Below are 24,474 nucleotides of genomic sequence, written 5' to 3' on the forward strand. Positions count from 1 at the left end.
CCTTGTCTGAATTGGTATAACGTCATAGCATTTTAAGTTTGTTTGTTTGCTTTTTTAGGACGTTTAATAAATATTTGTTGATTCGAATATCTAAGAGACACTAAGAATAGATAAGAACTAAAGGCGGGTAAACAAAAAGTTCTCGAAAAACCAACGGGATAAGAGCACTCAGCCAGGCTCTTCAAAGAACCAAGTGGAGAATCAGATCATAGCGATTTTCCCGGAGACTTATGCGGCTGGTTACCATGGCAACCAACTCTTCAAACACGCAAGTCCGGAAGGAAATTCCCCTGCCCAGCCAATCTTCAGCGTTTCAAACCCAAGAGAAAAAAGCACATCCGGTGAGAGTTTGACTCTTACTGGCTGGAGACCGGGGAAGGCGGGTCTTCCTTTTGTACTCCCTTGCGAGGGCTTGGCGACTTCCTCCCCTTTCCCTTTTAGGAAGGGGCGGGGCGTACGCATGTTCACTCTGAGGCGACCTGGAAGCTGTAACCTGCGGAACTTGGAGAACCTTTAACTGTGAGTCGGCTCCGGTGCCCGCGGGGCCGCTAGTGCGGGTTGCGCGCTGTACCCCATGAGGGGAAGGGGACCAGGGTAAGCAGTGACTTAGACTCTGGGTTCGTTCTCACCCGGCCCGGGGAGGTCTCGTGACCGAGGGCAGCGGCCCCGCTCGGAGCGCGCGGTCTGCCGAGACCCTCGGTTTGCGGGCCTGCCCCTTCCCGCGCCGGCCGGGGCGCGCGGCGCCGCATGGGGTTCTTCCTAAACTTTCATTCAGCAAGGACTTATAAAACGTCTGTTGCGGCTGGCGAAGAGGGAGGAGCCTGCTAATATTACGGGCTTGTTGTGTGCCGGGTAATCTGTCAAGCGAGGGGCATGGGGGGGGGAAATGTGACTATCTCCTGCCCTGGGGAACATACATTCTCATAGAGAAGACTACGAGGCTTAGAATGTGCAAATCTATAGTTTCCCGTTACTTTATGTGAAAATAAGTTACATTTGGCTACATCTGTTGCTTGCTTGTTTGTATAATTTTCCCCTTGTCTCCAAGAGAACGTTAAGCAGCAGAAACTGCTTAAATTAGGGGCGGCGGTTTCAGTCTTCTTGCTGAAGGCGATGTTGTGGTGAGCGGGGAGACCGGTTGTTCTTGGGGCTAAGGTGCCAGGGAGCTAGTCCTAGCAGACTACTATTGAAAATTATTAAACTTAACTCTGGAGGGAGTTAAAGTCAGCTTAGGTTTCCCCCATCTTTGTATCGCATTTAATGCCGGCCTTCTCCGGGTTCAATTTTTGGGCTGAGTTCTTCCCTAGTTAATGTGTCAGGTTCTTTAATTGGCTGAGAACAGGTGTTACATACTATTTTATAGTTCATTTCCCAACTTAAGATACCGGGGTGAGAGAAGGGACACTGTGTTGCCTGTATGATGAGAACAGGAAACAAAGCTGTTCTATCTAGTGGATAGTCAGAAAGTATGTATCACATGCCTCTGTGTCTAGTGCGAGGCATTGGGGATACAAAGAAACAATTTTCTCTAAGGAAATTAGAATAAAAGAGGTAAATGTCTAGTGTTTGATACTTATGCCAAAGCAACTTTAAAAATTTGCTCATAGATTTGTGTGGTACGTGCTGCAGCTTATAGTTTAGATTTCAAGCCGCATTTTCTGGCCAATAACATTGGTTGTAGTTTTCCTTATGGTTGAAAGAGTGATACTAAGTTTAAATGTAAAAGATACTGTAATGCTTTAGAAAAGTCTTTAATGGCTATAAAAATGGGACTGTTAAAATTTTGATGATTCCAAAATAAGACAACAAACAAGACATATTTGCTGAAAACATTTATTTTAAATAAGAACTCCCAATTAATGTTAATTTTCTTTAATAGTTTTGGTGTCAAAGAACATTCGAGATGGCTGCAGCATCAGGGAAGGGATCTATGCGAAAAGTAAAATCATTTACTGTAAAGACATCGCTAAATAACCCATATGCTATCAGCTGGAGTACTCTGGAAAGAGATGATATGCACTTCATATTACAGACACTGGAAGAAAGATTTAAACATGTTGGACTTCAAAAGATTGAGAATCCAAAGAAGAAAAAACGGCCTTTTTCAAAAAGACAAACCAAAGAAAAGGTTACTATTGATAATGATGAAGTTCCAAAGAAAAAAGAAGCAGAAATTAGCCAGAAAGTACCAGGATGGACTCCTATACATATCAGGAAACAACTTGCTATTGGGATTAATGAAGTTACCAGAGCTCTAGAGAAAAATGAACTTCTTTTAGTGCTAGTGTGCAAATCTGTCAAACCTGCTATGATGACCTCCCACCTGATTCAGTTGAGTGTGAGCAGAGCTGTACCAGCTTGCCAAGTTCCTCGTCTTAGTGATAGCATTGCACCTGTTATTGGTTTAAAATGTGTTCTAGCTCTGGGTTTTAAAAAGAACACTGAAGCTTTTGTTGAGGAACTAAAAGCTATAATTCCCAGGGTACCTAGGTTACATGTGCCATGGCTTCAAAATAGAACTAAAGATTCCTTGGAAGATACAGAAAATGAAACTTTGGAAATGCAAGATGCAAGTATTTTAGAAACCTCTTTTGAAGATCTTACTAAAAATAAGCGAAAGCTTGTTGAATGTCAGCAAGATGCTTCTGCTGTAACTTTACAGCCCCTAAAAATAAAGAAACTGATTCCAAATCCCAATAAGATTAGGAAACCACCAAAAAGTAAAAAAACTACCTTAAAATAACATGTGAAACATAACTTGTATGAAAACCTTTTTTCATAATTAAAACTAATAAAAATGAATTACATGTGTCCTTGCCATATTGCTTGTTAAATGTTCCATGTTAAAAAAAAAAATAACTTTAGGGCACGAACATGTCTAGGTTTAAATCAATATTTAAATGTATCAGTTAATAAAAAAACCTGAGTATAAAAACAAATTTTAAATAAATGTTCAAACTAATATAAATTTAAGAGGCCAGTAAAATGCTGGTTTGTGAGAACATCTGTGTTTCATCATACCTAGGAATTATGAAAATCATTCTGCCACAGCAGACATTGTTCTTATTCATAGTGCATATGTAATTGGATTATAGCTGCTTTATTCTTATCTAATATGTTCAGTCAAAAAACAAAACTGGACTACAGATAGTCTTCTGGAAACAATCCACTTAATCTTGAAATTTGGGGTATCAATTTGTGTTGAACTAAAGTGGTAAATCATTTGTAAGAATTCATTCTTTATACACGAGTGTCAAGTGGTTGCCTATTTTCTCTCTCTATTACACATCTCTGAGGTGGATTCATTTTTGCTAATTTAGGCTTACATTTCATCAAGGATTTGTGGGGAAAAGAATACACACTTTACTACTCAGTGATTCTCTGGGAGACACAATGGGTTTTATTATATAATATGGGGAGGGGGAGGAAAGCTGCACTTCATAATGCCAGATCTAATTGCTTGTCCTAATTTAAAGTTTGGCATTTTGTATGAATTAGATGGGAAGGGATTAACCCTTTTAAATAAAAATTTAAGAAATTAAATTTAAAAATAAAAGTGAAAATTTCCAATGCATCACCTTAAACATATGGAAAACACATTTCCTGTATTATAAAGGAGAGATTAAGAGAACAAAAGTTCTAAGAATGTTTTTGTGGCTGCAACTATCTCTGGAACAGGGCTATTAAACCTTAGTCTACACACTTATTTTAAAAAAAAAATTTTTTTTGCTAACTTTCAATGTAATCTTTCCTTTGTAGTCCTATACGTTTTGTGCTATATGTTAAATAAATTCTGACAAGGGGGGGGTCCCATAGGCTTTATCACACTCTCTGATGGGGTCCATGACACAAAAGGTTGAGAACATTCTGCTTTAAGATTTTTTTTTTTTAAGGGAGCTCTTTATTTTCTTATAGTTGGTTTATTTTCAATAGTGAAAAGTTGAAAAATCCAATGACATTTGAATAAATGATGGCTGAATAAATTATGATATATTAATATAATGGAATATGTCAAAGAAATGACAAGTACAAAGATAAGGAAGTGAGGCAGATAGTGGTTGACAAACTAATATTCTACAATTGTAGATTAAATAAAAAGTAAAAGGCCACCAAACTAAATACAGAGATGAATGCAGAAGGGGGATTCATGAATTATTTTTATAACCACAATGTAAGTAGTTTGAATTTTGATATCCTACTTGCAGATTTTACTCTCTTCTTATTTATAATTGAGAGGGTTTATTAATACTACACCTAGAGGTGCTTTTCAGCTGAAAATAATTTTTGGTTTTAATAGAGCAGAACATTTTGGAATTATTATTCTTTTTAGAATAGTGTGGTAGTTTCTTAATTTTATAAAATAGATGCTAATAACTCAGTACCTTTGGGGCCTGGCTTTCACTGAGGAATTAAGTGACTATGGTAGATTTGTCTTAACTTTTAGTCTCTATTGTTTGAAGGAATTGCTTAGATGCTGACTGTAGGTCTAAAGTTCCATGATTTTCTAATTTTTTTTTTTTCAACATGGACAAAATTTGCATATTTGCCAATATATTTAAACTCTATACAGGGATGGGGATAGATATGAATGTCCTAATTGAAAAGAGTAGAATGAGTCTGATTATACTTTACTTTGAAATAGCATCTGGCTAAATTTAAAAGAGGGCCAGACTACTGTTAACTGAGTCAATAAAAGTGGGGTAGTTTTAAGTTAATGTCAAAATTTCAGGATGTCAGAAAGTCCTCAAAAATAACTTTTTTCCAGTCTATACTAGCATCCCTACTAAAATCCTTTCCCTAAATAAAAAAAGAAAATTAAAGTTACTCAGAATGGTTGTCCAAAATATTTTCTTTTGTTAGTTGATTCTCTCTGGCTTTGTGAAGGCTTCTTACAGTATGAATTAAGAGAATACCTTCCTGGAAGTTCTGAAAAGGATAAATTGTTAACTATATTAAAAGAGATCCCTTGGGAGTAGTGTTTGAGAGAAAGGGAATTCCAATAATATAGACTTTCCCAAAATGTCTTAGAACAGAATTAAGTTTTAAACTGCCCTAAGATTTTTAGGACACCCTGTAAAATAAATTTTAAGAGTTTGAATTGGCACTAAAAATTTTGGAATATCTTGTTGGCTACTAAACTGTACATAAGGATCTCTGTTGCTTCTTGTTGACTTAGAAAACTTCATATTAATGTTACCTATTCTGTATTGCATTTTTATTGTTAAGTGTTTTTTATTTATTTACATTTTAATGTTGGTCCAGTTCTGGTGACAAGCAGAAGTGTGGCTAGCTGTGGTGGTTGACAACAAGTCCCTCTAGTGGTAGGTTTAGAAATCACATGTTCTGGCCAGGCTTGTCCCCCTCAGCTTGTTTTCATACTTCACTAAGTGAGAAAGTTAATTCCTCTTTTATCAAGAGAAATGCCATCACATAATTTTAAATAATTATGAAATGAACTTTAGAAACTACACTTAATTGTAAAGAAAGATGAAAAAATGTATTTTTGTGGCATTTAAGTCAAGACCAAATACAAGGCCTCATTTAGCAGCTCCCATTCTGTTCTGAATAGTCTATATATATATATATATATATATTATATACACATATATAATACAGTGAATCCTTGCTTCAAACTCTGGATAAAAACACCATCGGTAACAAAATTATGAATATTTACAAATAAGATATTTTCATTAGAATGACAGATGTCATGATAAAGTGGTAAAAAGGAACTTGTGCAATTTTGCATAAGCAATGGAAACATTCAAACTATCAATGTCCTGATAGCATTAATAAATTCCACTGGGTATTTTATTTTGGGATCCTTCCCTCACATTGCCTTGAGGAAAAATCTAAAATTGGACAGCAGCTGTAACAGAATAACGAGTATATAATCTTTCAGACAACATGTGTAATGATTGCACGAAACCATTCAGTGCTACTGATTTAATCCATTGGTCTTTTGAAGAGTAAAGTACAAATCTGTGTTTTTATTGACTTGGCAGCATTGCTTATTGGGATAAATAAATGCACCAGTCAAACCAGTACATTTTTATACTGTTCCACACTTAAACAATTACCAAGACTTCTCACTTGAGCTACAAAAGTATTGGCCTCCATAAATCTGCCCAAATAATATCCATGTGAAATGAATAAGCAAAAATATTCAGAATGAATCCTTCATTCTGTAACACTGACAAACATTACCACTTAATAAATAGAAATGCAGCAGTTTATCTGTATTAGCAAAGGTTTTCTTACATTAATCCATCACTGCAGTTCAGTTTGTATAAAAACAGTTCATTTTCTACAGTGGAAAAATACCTTCTTTTTGTCAAGAAGTTGGCAACCAAACCTCTGAAAATAAGAGTAATGTGCTCTTTGTACCTTTCTTCCCCTACTCCCTCCCAGCAACGGACTGTAAAAGTTGGATGTATTTTTGTTTGAAAATAGCCAAAAATAAGTAAAACTGGTCAGGTATGGATTTTCTTCATATTTTCAGATTTTATAGATCACTTCGATTTCACTTAAGTTGTGCTTTTATTCTTTGGAACAGTGGTTCCGGAATTTGTTAAATAGAACATCAACTCAAATGATGACTGCAGAGTTCTAGAAATGAAAATGTCCTACTGTAAAACAAGACCAACCTAAAGGAAGGGAAGAAATGGAGTAATCAGAACATCGATTAATAATAATAACAACATTTATATAGCCCTTAATTATGTGCCAGGCTCTGTGCTAAGCACTTTACAATTATTAAATCATTTGATCCTTTCCACATTGTTGTTATCCCCATGTCACAATTGGAACTGAGGCAGACATAAGTTAAGACTTGCCCAGAGTCATAATGCTACTAAATATCTAGTTGAACTCAGTGCTCTATCCATTGAGCCTATCTCATTACACAAGTGTAAGCAAGCAAACCATATAACAAAAGGTAAAAATATTTCAATTTTAAAGTTTTAAAACTCAGTATTAAAAAAAGAATCTGGGACCATTTATTAACTTAAACTCATTGAAATTTACCTTAGTTTCCACTTACCTTTTCAGATTCCGTTCCTGGACACCGCCAGTTGTACAAATAATATTGCAAATTACCATCTCCTATACCAAACTTGAGTTTTTCTAGGAATGTTTTATTTTCCATCAAATCTAGTGCATTGAACACATCAAATCCTTTCTACAAATTTAAAAAAAAAAAATTAATCAATATCTTCAAAGTATTAGGACCTAATGTGTTGATACAGTATCGTAATAAGTTAATTACTTGATATTGCCCTCAAATTTGAATTTGCATTTACAATTTTAAATACATAGTGATGTTTAAAATTTAAAAAAAAAACCTGTCAGTAGTTAAATCATTAGTCATTGTGCCTAATGCCTTAAATGGTCTTTGGTAAGAAGAAGCAAAATGTGTGGGACTAGTAAGCCAGAATGAGTAGACTGCAGACTGCTTTTTGGATCAAAATGGACATGATAGCATTGTTTATGAAAAAGCACATGTTTTTACAAGGAGACTATTGTCTAAATACTGATTTAATCCAAATGTAGACACCTTTTACCCCCAAAATTGAGTCTTTATAAAAACCTTACTTTGTGTTCATGGACAGGCTAAACTAATGGAATAAAAATGATAATTCTACCTAAATTAATCTACTTGTTCAGTGCTATACCAATTAAATTCCCGATAAATTATTTTAGAATTAGAAAAAAATAACAAAATTCATCTGAACAAAAGGTTAAGAATTCCAAGAAAAAAAAAATGCAAATGAAAGTAGCCTAGCTGTACTAGACTTAACACTATATTTTAAAGCAATAGTCATCAAAACCATTTGAAACTGGCTAAGAAATAGTAGTCAGTTGGTGGAACAGGTTAGGTTCACAAGACACAATAGTCAATTCCTATAATAATCTAAGATTTGATAAAATTAAAGTCTCTAGCTTCTGGGATAAAAACTCATTATTTGGGGGGGAAATTGGAAATTAGTATGAAAAACTTTACTTTGGATCTTTTCCATGCATATGTACATAACTTTTTTCTTTCAAGAACATCTCATTTTAGAGAGACAATCAATAGTGGCTTGTATTTAGACCAATGTGGTTGTTTATTCTCTTGGATTTCTTCATTACTGACTTCTCCAGTTTTGACTATTAGAAAAAGAATAGAATTCTAACAAATTGGTGTAAATTTTAGTGAATTTTAGTTTAAAAAAAAAAAAAAAAAGCTTTAATATATTAGCCACTTCTATACTTAAGGCTTGGATGAAATATTTAATTTTCCAATTCAATATCATTACATGAATGGCTAGACTATTTTTTTCTGATATTACAGCAACTAAAATCAGAACATGAGTTTTTTAATAGGTCAGTTTTTGTTTATTTTGAAAAAGACAAAACAAATATTTATCAAAACTCACAAAAATTCATAGAATTCTGCTTTGACACATGGTCACCATAAACTTTTGCTACATTCAACTGTTCTATCACAATGCTTTGGGCTTCTTGGTTGTTTTCTGTAAAAGACCATCTCCCTTCCTCACATTGACTAGAAGCAAAAAAGTCACTCTCAGGTCTGAGCCTCAGCACAGCACTCTAGATCTGTTTCAGATAATGAGCTAGCTTTATCCATCGTTAAGCAGCCTTGTTCCCAGCTACTTTTGTAGGAATCACCACATCAGTGCCAGATTTCATGGCTTTTGCTGTAATGCAACTCAGAACTCTAACTTAAATTTTCCGTTAGTCAACCTTTCCTGTAGCACATGCTTTTTGTTTGAGGCAAATCAACATTTATCCTAAATTCTGGCTTGAGAAGTTTAGAATGTTAACACAGAATTTGAACAGGTAAATTTAGAATTTCCTTATTTGATCATATATTTAAATGACACAAGGAGCTTCTTTTTTCAAATCCTCTTAGTTTTTCAGTCTTGTTAATGATCTTACTACTTTCACTTTGTTTTTGTAAATTAAGAGATAAATAATTGGGCTGAGTGTTCTTTTGAGGAAATAGAAATGTTTGTGATATTTAGATACTACTAAAGGTTCTCAGGAAACATGTGACAAAATTCCCCCTCTGATTTGTGATGAAAATAATGGGGTATTTGTAGGGCTTTATAGGTTGCATAAAGTTTTTAATAAGTAAATTTTGAAGAAAAAGTTGCTTACCAATTTAGCTATAATGAGTGCATCGTTCATTAAATCCAGTAGTGGAGTCTCAGTGTGAATGTTGTAGAAGGAATAAGCAGCTTTTAGGCTTTTATGAACCGGGTGATGCATAACAGTGGAAGGTAGTGTGTAGAAGCTCAGGAAGTCAGTTAAAGTACCATTTGAACACTAAACAAAAAAAAACAAAGGATTTAAGCTTTAAAATATGACACTGCCTACTTACTCCCACACCCCACAGAGTTTGCAGTACTTTTGTCATATAAACTGAGATGCGACACCCCACTTTATAATGAGAAGACAGAAGCTTTGAGGTAAGAGATGTGGCTGTCACATCCAGCTTATTTGTACCTTGCCAATCTGATTTTACATTACTCCTTACTTTTATCATCCACCAGACTGGCCTGGCTATGCATTAGGACTAATGTCTATGAGACTTGGTATTGGCTATTTTCCATATTTCAGAAGGGCCATTCTTTCTTACTTCTGCTTCACAGAGTTCCTTAATCCCTTTAAAATTCAGCTCCAGGACAAAAGTTCTTCCTAAAAATCTTTCCTGCACTTTGAGGGAGGAACTGTTTTTGCCATGTTGATGACACATTCCCCTTTTCAATAAAATAATAATAATATTTACATAGCACCTTAGGGTTTGCAAAATTTTTTATGTATTGCTTACTTGATCCATAAAACAGCCCAGTGAGGTAGGTGCTTTTACCTCTTTCACAGTAGAGGGAACAAAATCATAGCCGTTAAGTGGCTTTCCCTGAGCCACACACAAGTAAGTAAATGGGGGGGGGGGGGGGAAGGGGGAAGAAGGAGGGGAAAAGAAAGAGCAGGTCACACTCTTTAGAATTATAACTTCTTAGTAAATGTTTGATTTGTATCCCTATTTTTTTTTTTTTTTTACCTATATACCCAAGGTCATGTAAAAATTTCTTGGGCAAAAAAGGCTTGAGAGGTGGAATAAGTTAAAGGCCCTATGATAGGCAACGTAACTTATTTTGCTGTTGTTCAGTAATTTTAATCATATCAGAAAACCTATTGACTCCATTTGAAGTTTTTTAGCAGAGATACTGAAGTGGTTTACCATTTCCTTCTACAGGCCTTTTGACAGATGAGGGAATTGAGACAAACAGACTTAGGTGACTTGCTAGCTGTAAATTTCTGAAGCTGAATTAAAACTAAGGTCTTCCTGACTCCAGGCCTGGCACCTTTTATCCACCACCTAGCTGCCCCATATTTTACTAGCAATTAGTAAGCAAATTAGTAAGCACAAAGATTCTTTGGTATAATATTATACAAATACAAATGAATTTCTCATACAGCCTTAACATTTTTTTTATCATATGATTTTAGTCAGAAAAACATTCTATTGGAATTGGAAACTGGTTTTTGTTTTTTAAAAAATGCTCCAGTGATTTCTTGTTTATCTTTGACTTTAAATTCCTAAGATGACAAAAGCTATGAACTCATAGTAAAAGTACACATCTGAAAAATTCTTTCTTCCTGTCTTGGACTTAATAGCAAATAAGCATGTCTTGCACAATCACATCCAAAAACTGCTATAAAATTACATTTTCTCTCTTGACTCTTGAGTCCTGCTTGGTATATATCATGAAGAAGAGAAAATTATCAGTCTTAGGAAGTGGTCTCTTTGTATTTACAAAATCAAAGTCCCACTACCCCAACAAAACTAGGTGTACATGAATTAAGAAGTTTTTTAGTAGGCCCACTGTCAGAAACATTGTTTTTGCTCATTTATGACTAAGTACCCAGCTATCTTCATGAACCCTAAAATCCAATTCCAATGAATTTGTCTTCAGATTTTTAAGTTCTGTGCATAGGTAATTTTTTTTGTTGTTATTCTGGTATGGTATAACACAAAAGGCATTCATTTAGAGAATATTTGATAAGTAGTGGGGAAATAAATGCTCCAAAATCCAATTCAAAGATACATCATTTTCCTTTCATTTCCTGATCTTCCAATTCCATACCAAAAAAAAAAAAAAAAAATATATATATATATATATATATATATATATATATATATATATGAGCAAGGAATTCATAAGTCCTAAAGATATTTGGACATGTTTACATGTTTTTTGTTGACTGGAAATCTGAAAGAAAGGAAAAAAAAAAACTTTCTAATGTTTTATATATGAAACAATTAGGATCTAATTAATCCAGTTTAAAGAGTATTCTTTCTCTTACCCATCTCCCTCTTTCAACCTCTTTGCCTTATTAAACATTACCCCCAAAATGTGGAAAGGAAAGTGATTAATTCAAAATATTCTTTCCCTTGATTTGAGGTGAAGAATAGATTCAGAGGATATTAGCAATTAAAAAAATCATCTAGTTAATTTCCTAAATGTCCTAAATGATAAAAGGAGTGATGAGAAGTGAAGTCACTTGCCTAAGATCACACTAATGATAGAACTAGGACTAGAAATTAGTCCAAAAATAATTGTCAGAGAGGAACAACTATTTTCCTTATTTCTACTTATTATCCCGATATTTCAGCCACACTCTTGAGCTCTTGAACTCAAGGGAGTTCCACACATCATTCTCATACCTTTAAGTGTTTGCAAAAGTTACCCTTAATGCTTATAGTCTTATCTTGAATTTTCAGATTCAAATTTAGCTCAAGTCCCACTTCCTCAGGAAACAAGTCTTTTCTAATGCCTCTAGTTATAGTGAAATCACCGTTTCTGGGGCCAGCTAGGTGGCGCAGTGGATAGAGCACCAGTCCTGAATTCAGGAGGACCCGAGCTCAAATCTGGTCTCAGACACTTAACACTTCCTAGCTGTGTGACCCTGGGCAAGTCACTTAACCCCAGCCTCAGAAAAAAAAGAAAGGAAGAAAGAAAAGAAATCACCATTTCTAAATATTCCTAGAAGAGTCTGTTGAATCTCTCTTTTCTTTCCTTCATTTCCTACCTTGTATTGTATTTATTTATGTATTCTAGCCAACTTGGAGAATGTTATCTCATTAAAGGCTGCCATAATCATTGCTTATCTTATTATTCCAAGTATCTTGTTTATTGAATGAAATGGATGGGACTAGGAAATGCAGATTTATACCTATGTAGTGCTAAAGAATTACCTGGAAGCAGTGATTGGTTAAGAAAATTGCCCAGAAAATAGTACAAGTCAAAGTAATCCTTGAACCCAGGTAGTCTTGTCTCTGAGACTGGTTTTCTATGTAGTACAGCATACAATTTTTTTTTTTTAAACACAGTAGAATTCAAAATGTGGAAGGCATGGGATGTTCCAAAAAACATGTTTCACAATATTTTGAGGTATGTGAAAATGAAGAAAATTACTTCATCATTGAAAGGACAACAGCCATGGTATGCAAAAGGCAGCAGGATAAAACAACAACCTAGAAAGAGCTAGATGAAATTTAACAATGATAAAGGCTAAAGTCCTTCATTTTCATTTTTTAAAAAATAACTACACTTCTTAGATGGGTGACCTTGGGCAAGTCACTTAATCCCAATTGCCTCAGCAAAAACAAAAACAAAAACAAAAAACCAAAACAAACAAAAAAAACCCCTGCAAAAATAAACATTGGAAAAAGACATGGCTAGAAAGCATCAGCTTCCCTCTGGAGCTTCTCTTTTCCCCCTCCCTCCCTCAAGTATCTAGGAAAGATACTTAGTTTCCCTGGATGAATTCAAATTATCAGATCCAAATGAAAGAACTGGTAAATATGATCTTGAACCATTGTCACAAACCTATGAAAGATGCTGGGGAACAGAAGAAGTGAGGAAAGCCTGCCAAAAGGCAAACTCTGCTTTTCACAAAAGGGAAGAGAGTGGAGTCTATACATTATAAGTGAAGTTTTTTAACAGTAAGAGAAGTTAGTGCATATCTAGAAAATAAAGCATTGATCACAAAATGCCAGTGTAAAACATACAGGTTGTGCCACACTAACTTCATTTGTGTGTGCAGGACAGATCTATATAGATCAGGACTTAACCTGGTCATCAATTGATTTTCAGGGGGTTCTTGAGCTTGGGGGATGGGGTGGAAATGATATCTCTAATTTCACTAGTCTCTTCAGTTAACTTTAAAAATTATTCTGAGAATGTGTTCATAGATTTCACCAGAGAGGTAAAAGTGTCTATGACACAAAAAAGTTTATGAACGACTATAGATAATACCTGGATTTTAGCCAAGTATTTAAAGTCCTTTATAGGTTGTACTTGTGGACAGAATAGAGTGATATATTCCATACAACAGTAATAATATTTAATAATAACAGTAATAGTATTAGATGTCAGGCACTCTAAGTGCTGAACAGATGTCTCATTTGGTCCTACCATAATCCTAAAAGGCAGCTGTGCTATTCCTGTTTTATAGATGAGGAAATGGTGCAACCCAAGATCAATTTATGCCAAAGGTCCTAGCCCTAGTTAGTGTCTGAGCCCACATTTGAACTCAGCACCATATCCACTAATGAGGGCCAGAAACACTTCAAAAAAATCTCCAATGCCCAGTGCCTTGCATATAGTAAGCACTTACTAAAAGCTTATTCAATTGGTAGTCTGTAGAATTTATCAAAAATAAAGCCTTTTTACTGAAATTTATAGTTTCTTCTAGATTATCATAGTATAGGTATTTTATATGTTCACATAATGTCTTTTTTATTATTTTTTGTTGAGGTAATTGAGGTTAAGTGACTTGCCCAGGGTCACACAGTAGGAAATGTTAAATGTCTGAGGTCAAATTTGAACTCGGGTCCTCCTGACTTCAGGGCTAGTGCTCTATCCACTGCGCCACCTAGCTGCCCTATATAATGTCTTTAAACTTATGAAAATATAGAAAAGAATAATACCAATTTCATGCTGAGGAAAACAGATTAAGTGATTTTTCTCAGGGGCCAAATTTGAATTCAGATCTTACTCTGCCTAGTAGAATTATATTCAAAACTTGTGAAAAGTCATGAACTAGAGAATATTTCAGTATTATTCAGTATTAACTTAGAAGGAGTTCTTGATTAGCATGCCCCTAAGAACTTGGCTTAGTCTTTTACTATGTGATATTCTTATTTAAAAAAAAAAAAAAAAAATTGGTAAAGCTACAGCTTACATATATTACCCAGTGGCTGGAGGGGAATATGATGCATAGGCACAAAAGCAATCTTGATTAGCTGGGAGATTGAATCAAATTTAATAAAAAGAATAAGCGTAAATTTTTTCCATAGGCTCAAAAACTACTTAACCATTATGCCATTTTTGGAAACTTTTGCCAAAATATTTTTTCTTATATTTCCAAAATACTGAAATACTTTTAGGAATTTAATTTGTATAAATGAAAAAGAATCTGGCAAATTATTTTTAAGAATATTATATCCAAAAACAATTGGTGTTTGTAAAATCATAATCAAGGTAATAGGGAAGGGAACAAGCATTTATTGATATGTGTTTTACATATATTTATATACTGTGTTTTTATAAGCATCTCATTTGGTCTTGACAAGTACAAGATGAAGAGGTGTGTCTAGAAAACCTCAAATTAATAGGGATTAGCTTATAATGCTCTTGAAGGATCCCTTCTAGCTCTGAAACTAGGATGTCCAAACTTCTACTGATCACCTCATCTTTACCTCTACTACAAATGTGTCGATAATATGATCCTGAGGCAGAAACCAATGGGCCACTTCCTCTTCATTCATCACTGGGGCAAGATGAAACTGCTTCAGATAGTTGTTAATTAATTCTTTCACAGCTTTGATATCTTTCGGCTCCATCGGTCTCAAACCCGAAGTCTTTGTGACCTTGTTATCATAACAAAAAAGAAATGATCAAATGTTAAATTCAAGACGGATAAAAGTAGGCTAGAGCCCATACTGGGTAATTTGTTATACTCTAGTGCAGGATTCACACAAAGCTGCCTTATTTATTATCTCCCAGTATTTAGCCTTTAGTCAGTAATCCCCATGACCCAGTTACTCAAATGTTAACACATAACTAAAGGGGATATTCCAAGTCAAATGGAACAAGATACCAACAAGGTTAATAGTAGATTGGAAAAAGCCATAGATATCCAGGCATTAATTCAGTTCTAGGTTATTTCTCTAAATGTTCCTGTACTTGTATTCTGCTTTTGGGAAGAATTCACAGGCACTGACTGCTAAGCATTATTTAGAGAGAATTGCTGTTAAAAGGCAGGACTTTAAGTTGCATGAAGAAAAGGGAAGAAAAATCCATAATTCATTTTGGTTTCTTGACAAATAAAAATTCACCCAACAGAAACAGGCATGGAATTTAGTCAATCTGCTTCTTCAATCTATTGATGGCTAATTATTTGAACAAGCTGCTGGGCCCATAGACTTAGGAAAGGAAATAGCTGAGAATGACTCTCAGGGTAGGGATCACATTCCACAATGCTTGAGTTGCTAATTAACACACAAGTAAGGTCCTTTCCCTACTGGGTAGTTGTAGTATAATTTTCTCTTCTTGAAAAAAATCCAAAAACTTAGATGTAGAATTATTCTGGAAAATCAAACTATATATTCAAGATACTGTTTATTGTATTACAACCAAACCTTAACTCGATGACATCAAGAATAACTATAATAATAATCAGTACAGTTATCATAGAATTCTATAAACCTTAAATGCCTGTGCCAAGTACAGAAGCTACATAGCACAATACAATATGGCATAAAGTACTGATCTGTTGTTAAGAAACACAGGGTTTGACTCTTCTGAAACTTTTACTACAAGACTATGGATGCCATTTTATTTCTGCCTCAGTTTTCTCATCAGTAAACTGGGGATAATACATGAACAGTCTGCTTCACCGTGTCACAAGGAAAGTATTTTGTGAATCTTAAAAGTTCTGTACAAATTTTCATTACCATTATCATAAACAACCCTGGAGTTCACAAACAGTGATGTGTGAGCAGAATCTTTCTTTTCCAATTTCCCAGCTCCTTCCCACTGTCAGAACTATTGCTACTAAAAGGAAGGGGAGGGAAATGAATTCCAAAGCAGAGGGAAGGAAGAAGCTGAAATCCAAGGTAGAGCTCATCTCTCTGTTAAGTGCCGTGCTGAAAACTAATTTTTTATCTTATTACCTGAATGTATTTCAACTAACTAGCCTGAAATCCTAAAAATTACTAATTCATTTGGAGCAATTAAAATCTCTTTGAAATACAAATAATCTGGAAGGTAGGTATTAGATGGCTATACCATTCAATCCCAAGAACTTATTTCAACTTCATTGATTTCTACCTGACATAAAAGAACTACTCTAGGCAATAAGAAGTTTTGTTTGAAGCAGGAGACAGGTTGGTCAGTAGGGAAGTTAGGAAGGAAAAGAAAAGTTCTGTGCTTATTTTAAAATTTGGCCTAAGATTTTAAATTTTCTCTAATTAGGAAGGGAAATGAAAATCATCCTGCTTTTTCCTCCCACTTTATTAAATGGATTCACACTCTAAAAAACTGATATTTCAAGTTATTATTTGCATTTCTATACATTATGGGTTAAAAAGACTTTTGAAGTCTGGCCCATCAGCCTACTTAGCATTTATAACATGGTTTCTATGGTGCACTTATTTTGTGTTCTAAAAATTAACTTTTTTTTTAAACATAATCCTTTAATGTTGATTCTCAAATCAAGATATATTCCTGCCCCATAAAAGTTAAAGGATTCAGTGTATTCTTTGCTTGCAGCCACTCTCTTGTGAACTTTTGAGATCAAAGGTTGGGAGCTGTGTTCTTGTCCTTTGATTTAATAGCCCAAAGGATAATTGTAAAGTGGATTCTGTGACTTAGACTTTAATTTTTGCTGAAGATACTAGAAATTGAGAACTTGAGTGTTTTGAAAAGTTTCAAAGTAAAAAGGATTGAAGACATAACAAATTTAGTCTCCTCCTGGCTCTATAATCTTAAGACCCACAAAGAAACTGAAAGAGACTGTACTGGACATGCCAAAGTCTTAATTTTAAACTGTTAAAGTTTAAAATGAAACCTAGATGTTTAGAATAGCTTACTTTTTTGTTGAAAAACAACCATTTAAATTCCAAATTTTAAGCAACACTTTACTACTTTCTTTTAGAAACCATGGAGAATTGTGTCATTAGGTAATTTACGTAAGAATATTAATTCTTATATAGTTGATATTTTGTGATAATACTATCCATATCTTTATTTCTGTAAAGTCATTTAAGTAACTCTATTGGATTGGAAGGTTACAATGACCATCCTTACTTTTGAGACCAACTTTTATAAAATATTTTAAAGCATTTTCACATTCTAAATTAGCCTAAGGAAAAAACCCTGTGGATTTGGAAATGTCACATGAAATATTGTATACCTACATTCAAATTACTATATATACCTACATTCAAATATTAGTAGTTAGTCAAAAAATATTTATTAATTTCCTGTTAAGTGGTAGATACTATGCTAACCAGTAAGGCACTAAAAATACAAAGAAAGACAAAAAAACAGTCCCTGAAGGAGCTCATAGTTTAATTGGGAAAATCCTTGTAAACAATTATACAAACAAGATATTTAAAATGTGTATGTGTGTGTATGTGTGAGAGAGAAAAATAATCAACAGAGAGGAGTAGGCACAAACTTTAAGGGGGTTGGGAAAGGCTTCTTATAGAAGGGAGGGTCTAAGTTGAGATTTGGCAGAAGCCAGGAAGTGGGCAGATGAGGAGGGAGAATAACCCTGATATGGGGCACAGACAGTGAAAATGTATCATTTAAGGATCACTGAACCACAAGGTAGGACAGGCTAGGTTTTGAAGGGCTTTGAATGTCAAACAGCATTTTGTATTTGATTCTTAGAAATGAGATGGAACCACTGGTGTTTATTTTAATGGAGTAGCTGTGAGGATGATATGTGATGTAGTCAAACCTGAACTTGAGGAAAACTAGTTTGAGTGCTGAATGGATAAACAATTTAAGGCAGAATGACCAAACAAATACATCCTGCCATGTTTTTAAAAAGCATTCATGGATGGACAAGATCTGAAAAGGACTTGAGCATCCTTATTTAAGATATTCTCTTCCTACCAGATTAGTATCATCACAAAATATGCCAATTAGCATTCTCAAATTACCAAACTTCTAGCAATTGCATTTGAAATTTGTGATGACTTCAATAGTAGATAAAATGAAACATACATCAGGAAATTGATTTATTCTGATAAGGGCAAATTTTTTTCTATAATACTACCATCAATAATTTTAAATGTATGGTGCTAGAAAGGTTTTTAATTACTCAAGTCACCATTGCTGTTTGCACAGTAAACTTTTTTGAGAACCTTCTAGGAAAACGTGATAGGGTAATGTCATCTACTAAGTATGAGTCACTGTACTTATTTATTAAAGAATACAAGGAGCCAGAGTTCAAAACTTAACAAATATGGTATGGACGAGGGAGAAATAACCTAACTTTCTAGGGAAAATTGTGAGGTTTATTGAATTATGAGTTCCCTGAAGTCTAAATCTGGAGTGCCATTTTCAGGGCTGGGTACCATGTTTTGTCTTGTTTTTGGAAAAGACAAGAATAACTGGAACATATCCAGAAGATGGCAAACAGGAGGCTAAGAAGGCTGGGAGATCAGGTACCAAATAAGGTGATGTTTGGCCTAGAAAAAAAGAAAAAGTGAGGGGGAGGAGAGGAGATAAGAGTTGTTTGCAGCTGTCTTAGAAAAGGGACCAGACTTGTGCTGACTGACCCTATGGAGCAGAATGGGGAAAAAGATGGAAGGCAGGGATTTTTTTCATTTTTGTTTTGTATCAGCAGTGTCTAACACATAATAGGCACTTAATTGTGGTTGAATCAGTTCAGTTGCATAGAAACATTTAGGTTTGATATTAGGTGGAGTTATATTATGGACTCCTATGGTGCTTTTGAAGCCCACTTCTCAAAATAATTCATTTTACTCACAATGTTTTTACCCCCCCTTCCCAGTTTATAGAACTAAGAATTTATTAAGAATTTCTAATACAAGGAAAAACTTTTAGCAATTAGAGATATCTAAAAGTGGTATGGGTTATGCAAAGTTCTATTTGATAGAACTGGTTTCCAAACCTCAATGACATTTCTTAGATATGTTATTTTAATTTAATTTAATTTTTGTTGAGGCAAAGTATAGTGACCCAGGGTCACACAGCTACTAAGTGTCTGAGGCCAAATTTGAACTCCATGTACCACACCACCAACTACCCGTTAGGTATGTTATAGAGTGAATTCCTGTTCAGATACAGAATTTTAAAACCTCTGAAATCTCTTATAACTCAGAGTCTGTGCATGTAACATGGTAACAAGTAGGCATGTCATGGCCTAAATTTCTTTATTGGCATCATGAAAGTTACATAGACTTTTAAATGTCTCTAGACATAAATTATAAAGCACACCCAAGGACTCATGATAGAAGATAAAGAATAACCAGTGTTAACATTTGGCAGTATAAAGTGGAAGTGTTTTTTTAAACTTGCCAAAACTTTTTGAGTAGTAATAGTTGAGAATCTCAAGTTTTAGATTTAAATTTTAGAACTGTATTTCCCTTATATTACCAATAAGCGAGTTGAGGTCCAGGAAGGAGAAATTGAAGAGAACTCATGCACTTAATCCCTTCCAGAAACATTTATTAAGCACTCACTCTGCCATGTCTTGTATTTAAAAGTTCAGAGAATACACTAGCTTAGTGATCAAATCTTTGTTCTATAAAACACGATGTTCTACTATGGACTCTCTACCACTTAGCTTGGATTTTCCTTTCACTCTCTACAGGATCTTCATTTTGCTTGAGAAATTGCAGTGTTGAGGAAAGAATTCTAGACTTAACATCACAGTCAGATAATCCTGCTTTGAGCCCTAGCCAACACTATCTTGAATTGTGTGATCTTGGCCAAGTTAATTGTTCTGAATTTGTTTCCCCATCTGTAAAATGAGGGAGAACAAGAAATATTTGATGGGATCAAATGAAATAATACTCTTCTGAATATTACATCTTCTGGTTTCCACTGGCAAGATTTTCCACTTCTTTAGCAATTTAATCTAATATTTAACCTAATTTAACAACATTTTAATTTAACTAATAATTTAATTAATTTAACATTTAAATAAGTATAGTCTTATCAAACTTCATCAAAGTCTTCAGCAAATGATAAGGCAAAACTCATTCTTATATTTTTATTATAAATACAGATTAAAATTAAGTTTTTAAAAGATACTGAAAAACAGGAAGAATATTATTAGCCATATTTTCTCTTGAAATCTAGATGAAAGAATTAAAGGCACTATATCATTTGACTTGGAAAAGGCACTTTAAAATTCTATAAAATACAGGATATGTAAAGAATATGACAGTCCAGAAAAGGAGGTTGGGATTCTGCCTACTATGTGCCTCCCCCTCACTCTTCCCCTTTGTGTCCCTCAATGATGGTAGTAGTCATGAACCAATCTGCTTTTTGCTTAGTACTACATTTGATTCCCTTCTACTATCTGTGAAGGAAACTAGTGTGTGCTTGGAAATTCTCTCCTCAAATCAATAAACAAAGTCAGGCAATCCTTCAGTTTTCTGAAGTCTGAAGATAAAAATGAAGTACAAGAATCTAATCTAATATTGTAGATAGTTCAAAGAATGAGGCTTATAAGACAGTAGTCTTCAAGGCAATTTTTATGGTCTGTTGGTTTTTCTTCTCCAGCTTTTTTTTTTCTAAAAACCACTTCTTACTCTGCCTGTGGAGGATACCGCCATCAGAAAACAATCTGTACTGAAAAGATTGGACTAGATGGTGTTTAAGGAGGACAAGAGCTTGATTTTAACCAACAGATTTATTATATTTACATACACATATATATGTCTATATTATACTTACATTTATGTTTTTATATTTATTTATGAAAACTTATCTACAGAGATCAAGGGCCTGTCACACTAGGTAAAGCAGTTGGATTAGACCAAATAGATCCAGAAAGCTATGTTCTAGGGGGGAAAAAAAAAAAAAGGCAGACCAAATATATCCAGAAAGCTGTTCTAGAAAAGCTATGTTGTAGGGCATGGAGGTATGCCTTTGACATACCTCTTTTGGGAAAAGAGGGAAGAATACTCACTGCTTAGAGCAAATATGTATCATGAAATGAAGCAAATAAAAATAATAATATACCAAATCATAAACCTGTTTTGCAATTGTCAGGACATCATAAGAATTAAAGATTATTGAAAGCATTAGAAAGAAATAGGCAGGTTTTATAAATAATATTCTACAGTAGACCACTCAGTTGTCTGTAAAGTGTAGCTAAGAAGATGAAACAAAAGAACCTTGCCCCTCACTCCCCAATTCTACTTCCACTGAGTATCTTCCAACTATCCTCTTTTTTCCAGTCACATGCCTACTACCATAAACCAGATCCCTTCAGCACTTGTTTTTTCTACCAAAACAGATTCTTAATTGGTCTTTTTGCTTTAAGTCTTTCCTCTCTCTTTCCATTCACTCTTCCATCCCTTACTAGGATGATACGCCTAAAGCCATAAATGTGATCCTATAATTTTCCTGCTCAAAAAGCCCTGCTTTTCTCCCTATTGCTTTTAAACAAAAATACAAACACCTCTGACTGGCATATAAAACACCTTCAGAACTTGGTGTCAACCTATCTTTCTAATCTTATCGGACATTATTTCATACACCTTCTTTCACTCAAAATTGACTTTCATGCTTTGCTTCATGCATGACATTCCATCTTCAAACACAGATTGTCTCCCAAATCTGGAATGCATTTTTTACATCCATTTATTAGAATCTCTGGTTTCCTTTAAAGTTCATTCAAAACACACCACCTTTGGTGCCTTTCCCTAGCTGTTAACACTTCTCTCCTCCAATGTCTTTATTTTTTCTGTATATAGGTACACATCTCTTCTTTGAGGGATATACACTATCTCATTTTTCGTCTTTTTATTCTCATCACTTTGTAGAATGTTTCCCTCATTAGACACTCAATATGCCCTTCATTGTAGTGATTCTTCCATTCTCTCCTTATTGTCTGCTTAATCATGTGTAACTGTCATAAATGGCTATATTATTTCTGTACCTATTATCTTCTGTCTTGTGTCCCGAAGAGATATAAGCCCTTTTGAGGACAAACATTTTGCCATTTTCATTTTTGTACTATAGCTCCTATTACACTATTCACATGGTAATAATAATGAATTTATATACATATATATATATATATATTAAATAAATAATAATTAACACTTTTATTGAATTTGTTGAACATCTAACTGAAAAATGTTGTTTCTCATATGCTCAAGTTTTTGCTTACTCTCCAAATATTGCCAAAAGCAAATTTCTTAACTTAAAAATTATATTGCCATAAATAATATTACTTCAGATATGCTATATCAAATATATAATTTTTAAAACAATGCTACATACATTTAAACTTTCACTCCAATTTTCATTTTCTGCTTTGTCCTCAGTCAGTTTTGGTTTTTTATGGCTTGAAATTTTAAGATCTTATTAAGTAGCTTTTGTCAAAAGCTACCTTTATCATTGTTAAGCTTTTATTATGTGTGTGTTAGCCTCACTGTGATAGATAATGGAAATACAAATGCAAAAAAAAAAAAAAAAAAAAAAAAGGAATAGTCTCTCCTCTCAGAAAGCTGAAACTATCAGGGCAGACCACACACATACACTCACAATTGTTTATACAGAGTAAGTAATTACAGAATGGATATAATGCAGTTAGGGGGTGAAGGCACTAGTAGTTGGGATCAAGCAAAGTTTCATGGACAAAGAGGTCCTTAAGCTGAATCCTGAAGTGGAGGGATTCTATGAATAACAAGAGTAGACATCAACCATGAGTGTCAATCAGATCCAAGGCAAAAAAAAAAAAAAAAAGAGAGTTGGAGTACTATGTGAGGAAAAGGGAGAAGGCCAGTTTGTTGAGCTATGGAATGCATGAAAGGGAGTAATGTAGTCAATTAAAGTTTTAATGAAAATTTCTTTGGTTGTTGGGTGGAACTATTATTAGAGTAGGAAAAGACTTGAGACTGGGAAATTAAGGAGGAGGGTAATGAAAATATGGTGGGTGTGAAAGATTATGCTGAAGTAGAAACCATCAAGATTTTTGACCCAGAAGAGGTCAACAAGTCAAGCATAAAGCTTGGAACAAAGATTTTGATCTAAAAAAGACCATATGTTCTTTCTAGTCTAACATGGAAACTTAAGGTTCAAGACTTAGACTCTAAAGTTGGCATTCTTTTCCATATTGAGTGCCCAGTGTTCAAAGGCTTATTTTATAGTCTGTTTCAAGGTTCCAGTAGGCAACCTTCTTTAAGAAGTAAAAATTATCAAGAATTAGGACTGGAACCTGGGCTTTTCACAACTCTAAGCCCAATACTTTTCCTGCAAACCTACACTGTATTATCTTAGTTCTAAAAGAATAGCTACAGAAGAGCATTTTATTGTGGACTCTTTATAACTGATAAATAATGGTTTGAGCCTCTTTACTCAAGACATCAAGCATCATCTTGCTGCTAGATTTTTATGAAATCCAAGTTTGTGCAACAGTCCCGGAGTAACACACTAAGTAGAATTTACTTTTTTCTCTCTGAGATTCACTTTTTCCTCTTCTTTTATCTTATTCCCTTCATCTTTCTGCCTTTTCTTTTTAATATCTGAAGACTGCCAAAGACCATCTTACACAATTGGTTGGTTGCTTCTGCCTGTGCTGACTCATCCTATGGTAACTTTTAAAACCTGTGTACTTAATAGGAACCTTAATGTATGTTGAATTTTATTGAATTTAAAGCACAGCAAAACAACAACAACAACAACAAAAAAAAAACAAAAAAAAAAAAAAAAAAAACCAAAAACTGTCCAGGATTGGACTTCATTGGTAAGACTAGAATTCACTGATGTAGATGAAGGGTTATATCTTGGAAGAAGCCATGCACAGCTCCTCCCAGATCCAACTTATTATGGTGCTACTGTACTTAACAATATGCAAACACAAGAAACTCTCATGAATAGTGTCCCTTAATAATTGTTAGTCAAGTTCAGATTGGTCAAGATGGGATAGTGAAAGAGCTGAATTAGGCCAGTTTCTCATTCCCTCCCCACTCCTTATCCCCCCCCCCCCAAGAAAATTCACCAAAACATGGTTTTAAAGCTATTCAAGAAAATGCCAGCCAATCCATCAAAAAATTAACAGAACCAAAATAAGAGTCCCCATATAATTAAAGGTAAAACAAAATATGAAGCATCTGAACTACCTAAAGAGCCTCAAACAGCAAGGACAAGAAAATCAACCACAAGATATCCCAAGAGACAT

The 24,474-nt window shown here is 34.4% G+C and overlaps 2 protein-coding genes across 8 annotated transcripts in view; one reads left to right on the forward strand and one right to left on the reverse strand.

Annotated features, from left to right (window-relative positions):
- Positions 1–449: 449 nt before the first annotated feature.
- On the forward strand, positions 450–2,802 carry RPP38 (ribonuclease P/MRP subunit p38). 2 transcript variants are annotated; one of them, XM_074266667.1, is made up of 2 exons: positions 450–519; positions 1,880–2,802. In XM_074266667.1, exon 2 carries the CDS (start codon positions 1,904–1,906, stop codon positions 2,741–2,743), a length of 840 nt encoding a protein of 279 aa, XP_074122768.1. In that variant the 5' UTR covers positions 450–519; positions 1,880–1,903; the 3' UTR covers positions 2,744–2,802. The 2 variants fall into 2 exon arrangements, with proteins under 2 accessions (XP_074122768.1, XP_074122767.1); XM_074266666.1 differs by having other exon boundaries at positions 458–594.
- A 3,412-nt stretch (positions 2,803–6,214) lies between these two features.
- NMT2 (N-myristoyltransferase 2) overlaps positions 6,215–24,474 on the reverse strand; it is a 75,241-nt gene continuing 56,981 nt past the window's right edge. For all 6 annotated transcript variants that reach the window (XM_074266665.1, XM_074266660.1, XM_074266664.1 and 3 more), the window contains 4 exons: positions 14,774–14,944; positions 9,163–9,330; positions 7,043–7,180; positions 6,215–6,647 (listed from right to left, as the gene is read on the reverse strand). In XM_074266665.1, the coding sequence (XP_074122766.1) occupies positions 6,627–6,647; positions 7,043–7,180; positions 9,163–9,330; positions 14,774–14,944 (498 nt within the window). In that variant the 3' untranslated portion in view covers positions 6,215–6,626. The remainder of the gene's footprint in view (positions 6,648–7,042; positions 7,181–9,162; positions 9,331–14,773; positions 14,945–24,474) is intronic.

The sequence above is a fragment of the Sminthopsis crassicaudata genome, chromosome 5 (assembly GCF_048593235.1).
Source record: "Sminthopsis crassicaudata isolate SCR6 chromosome 5, ASM4859323v1, whole genome shotgun sequence".
Taxonomy (NCBI): Eukaryota; Metazoa; Chordata; class Mammalia; order Dasyuromorphia; family Dasyuridae; genus Sminthopsis; species Sminthopsis crassicaudata.

Coding starts and splice junctions, on each gene's coding strand:
- RPP38 (XM_074266667.1), top strand. CDS start 1,904: ATGGCTGCAGCATCAGGGAAGGGATCTATGCGAAAAGTAAAATCATTT.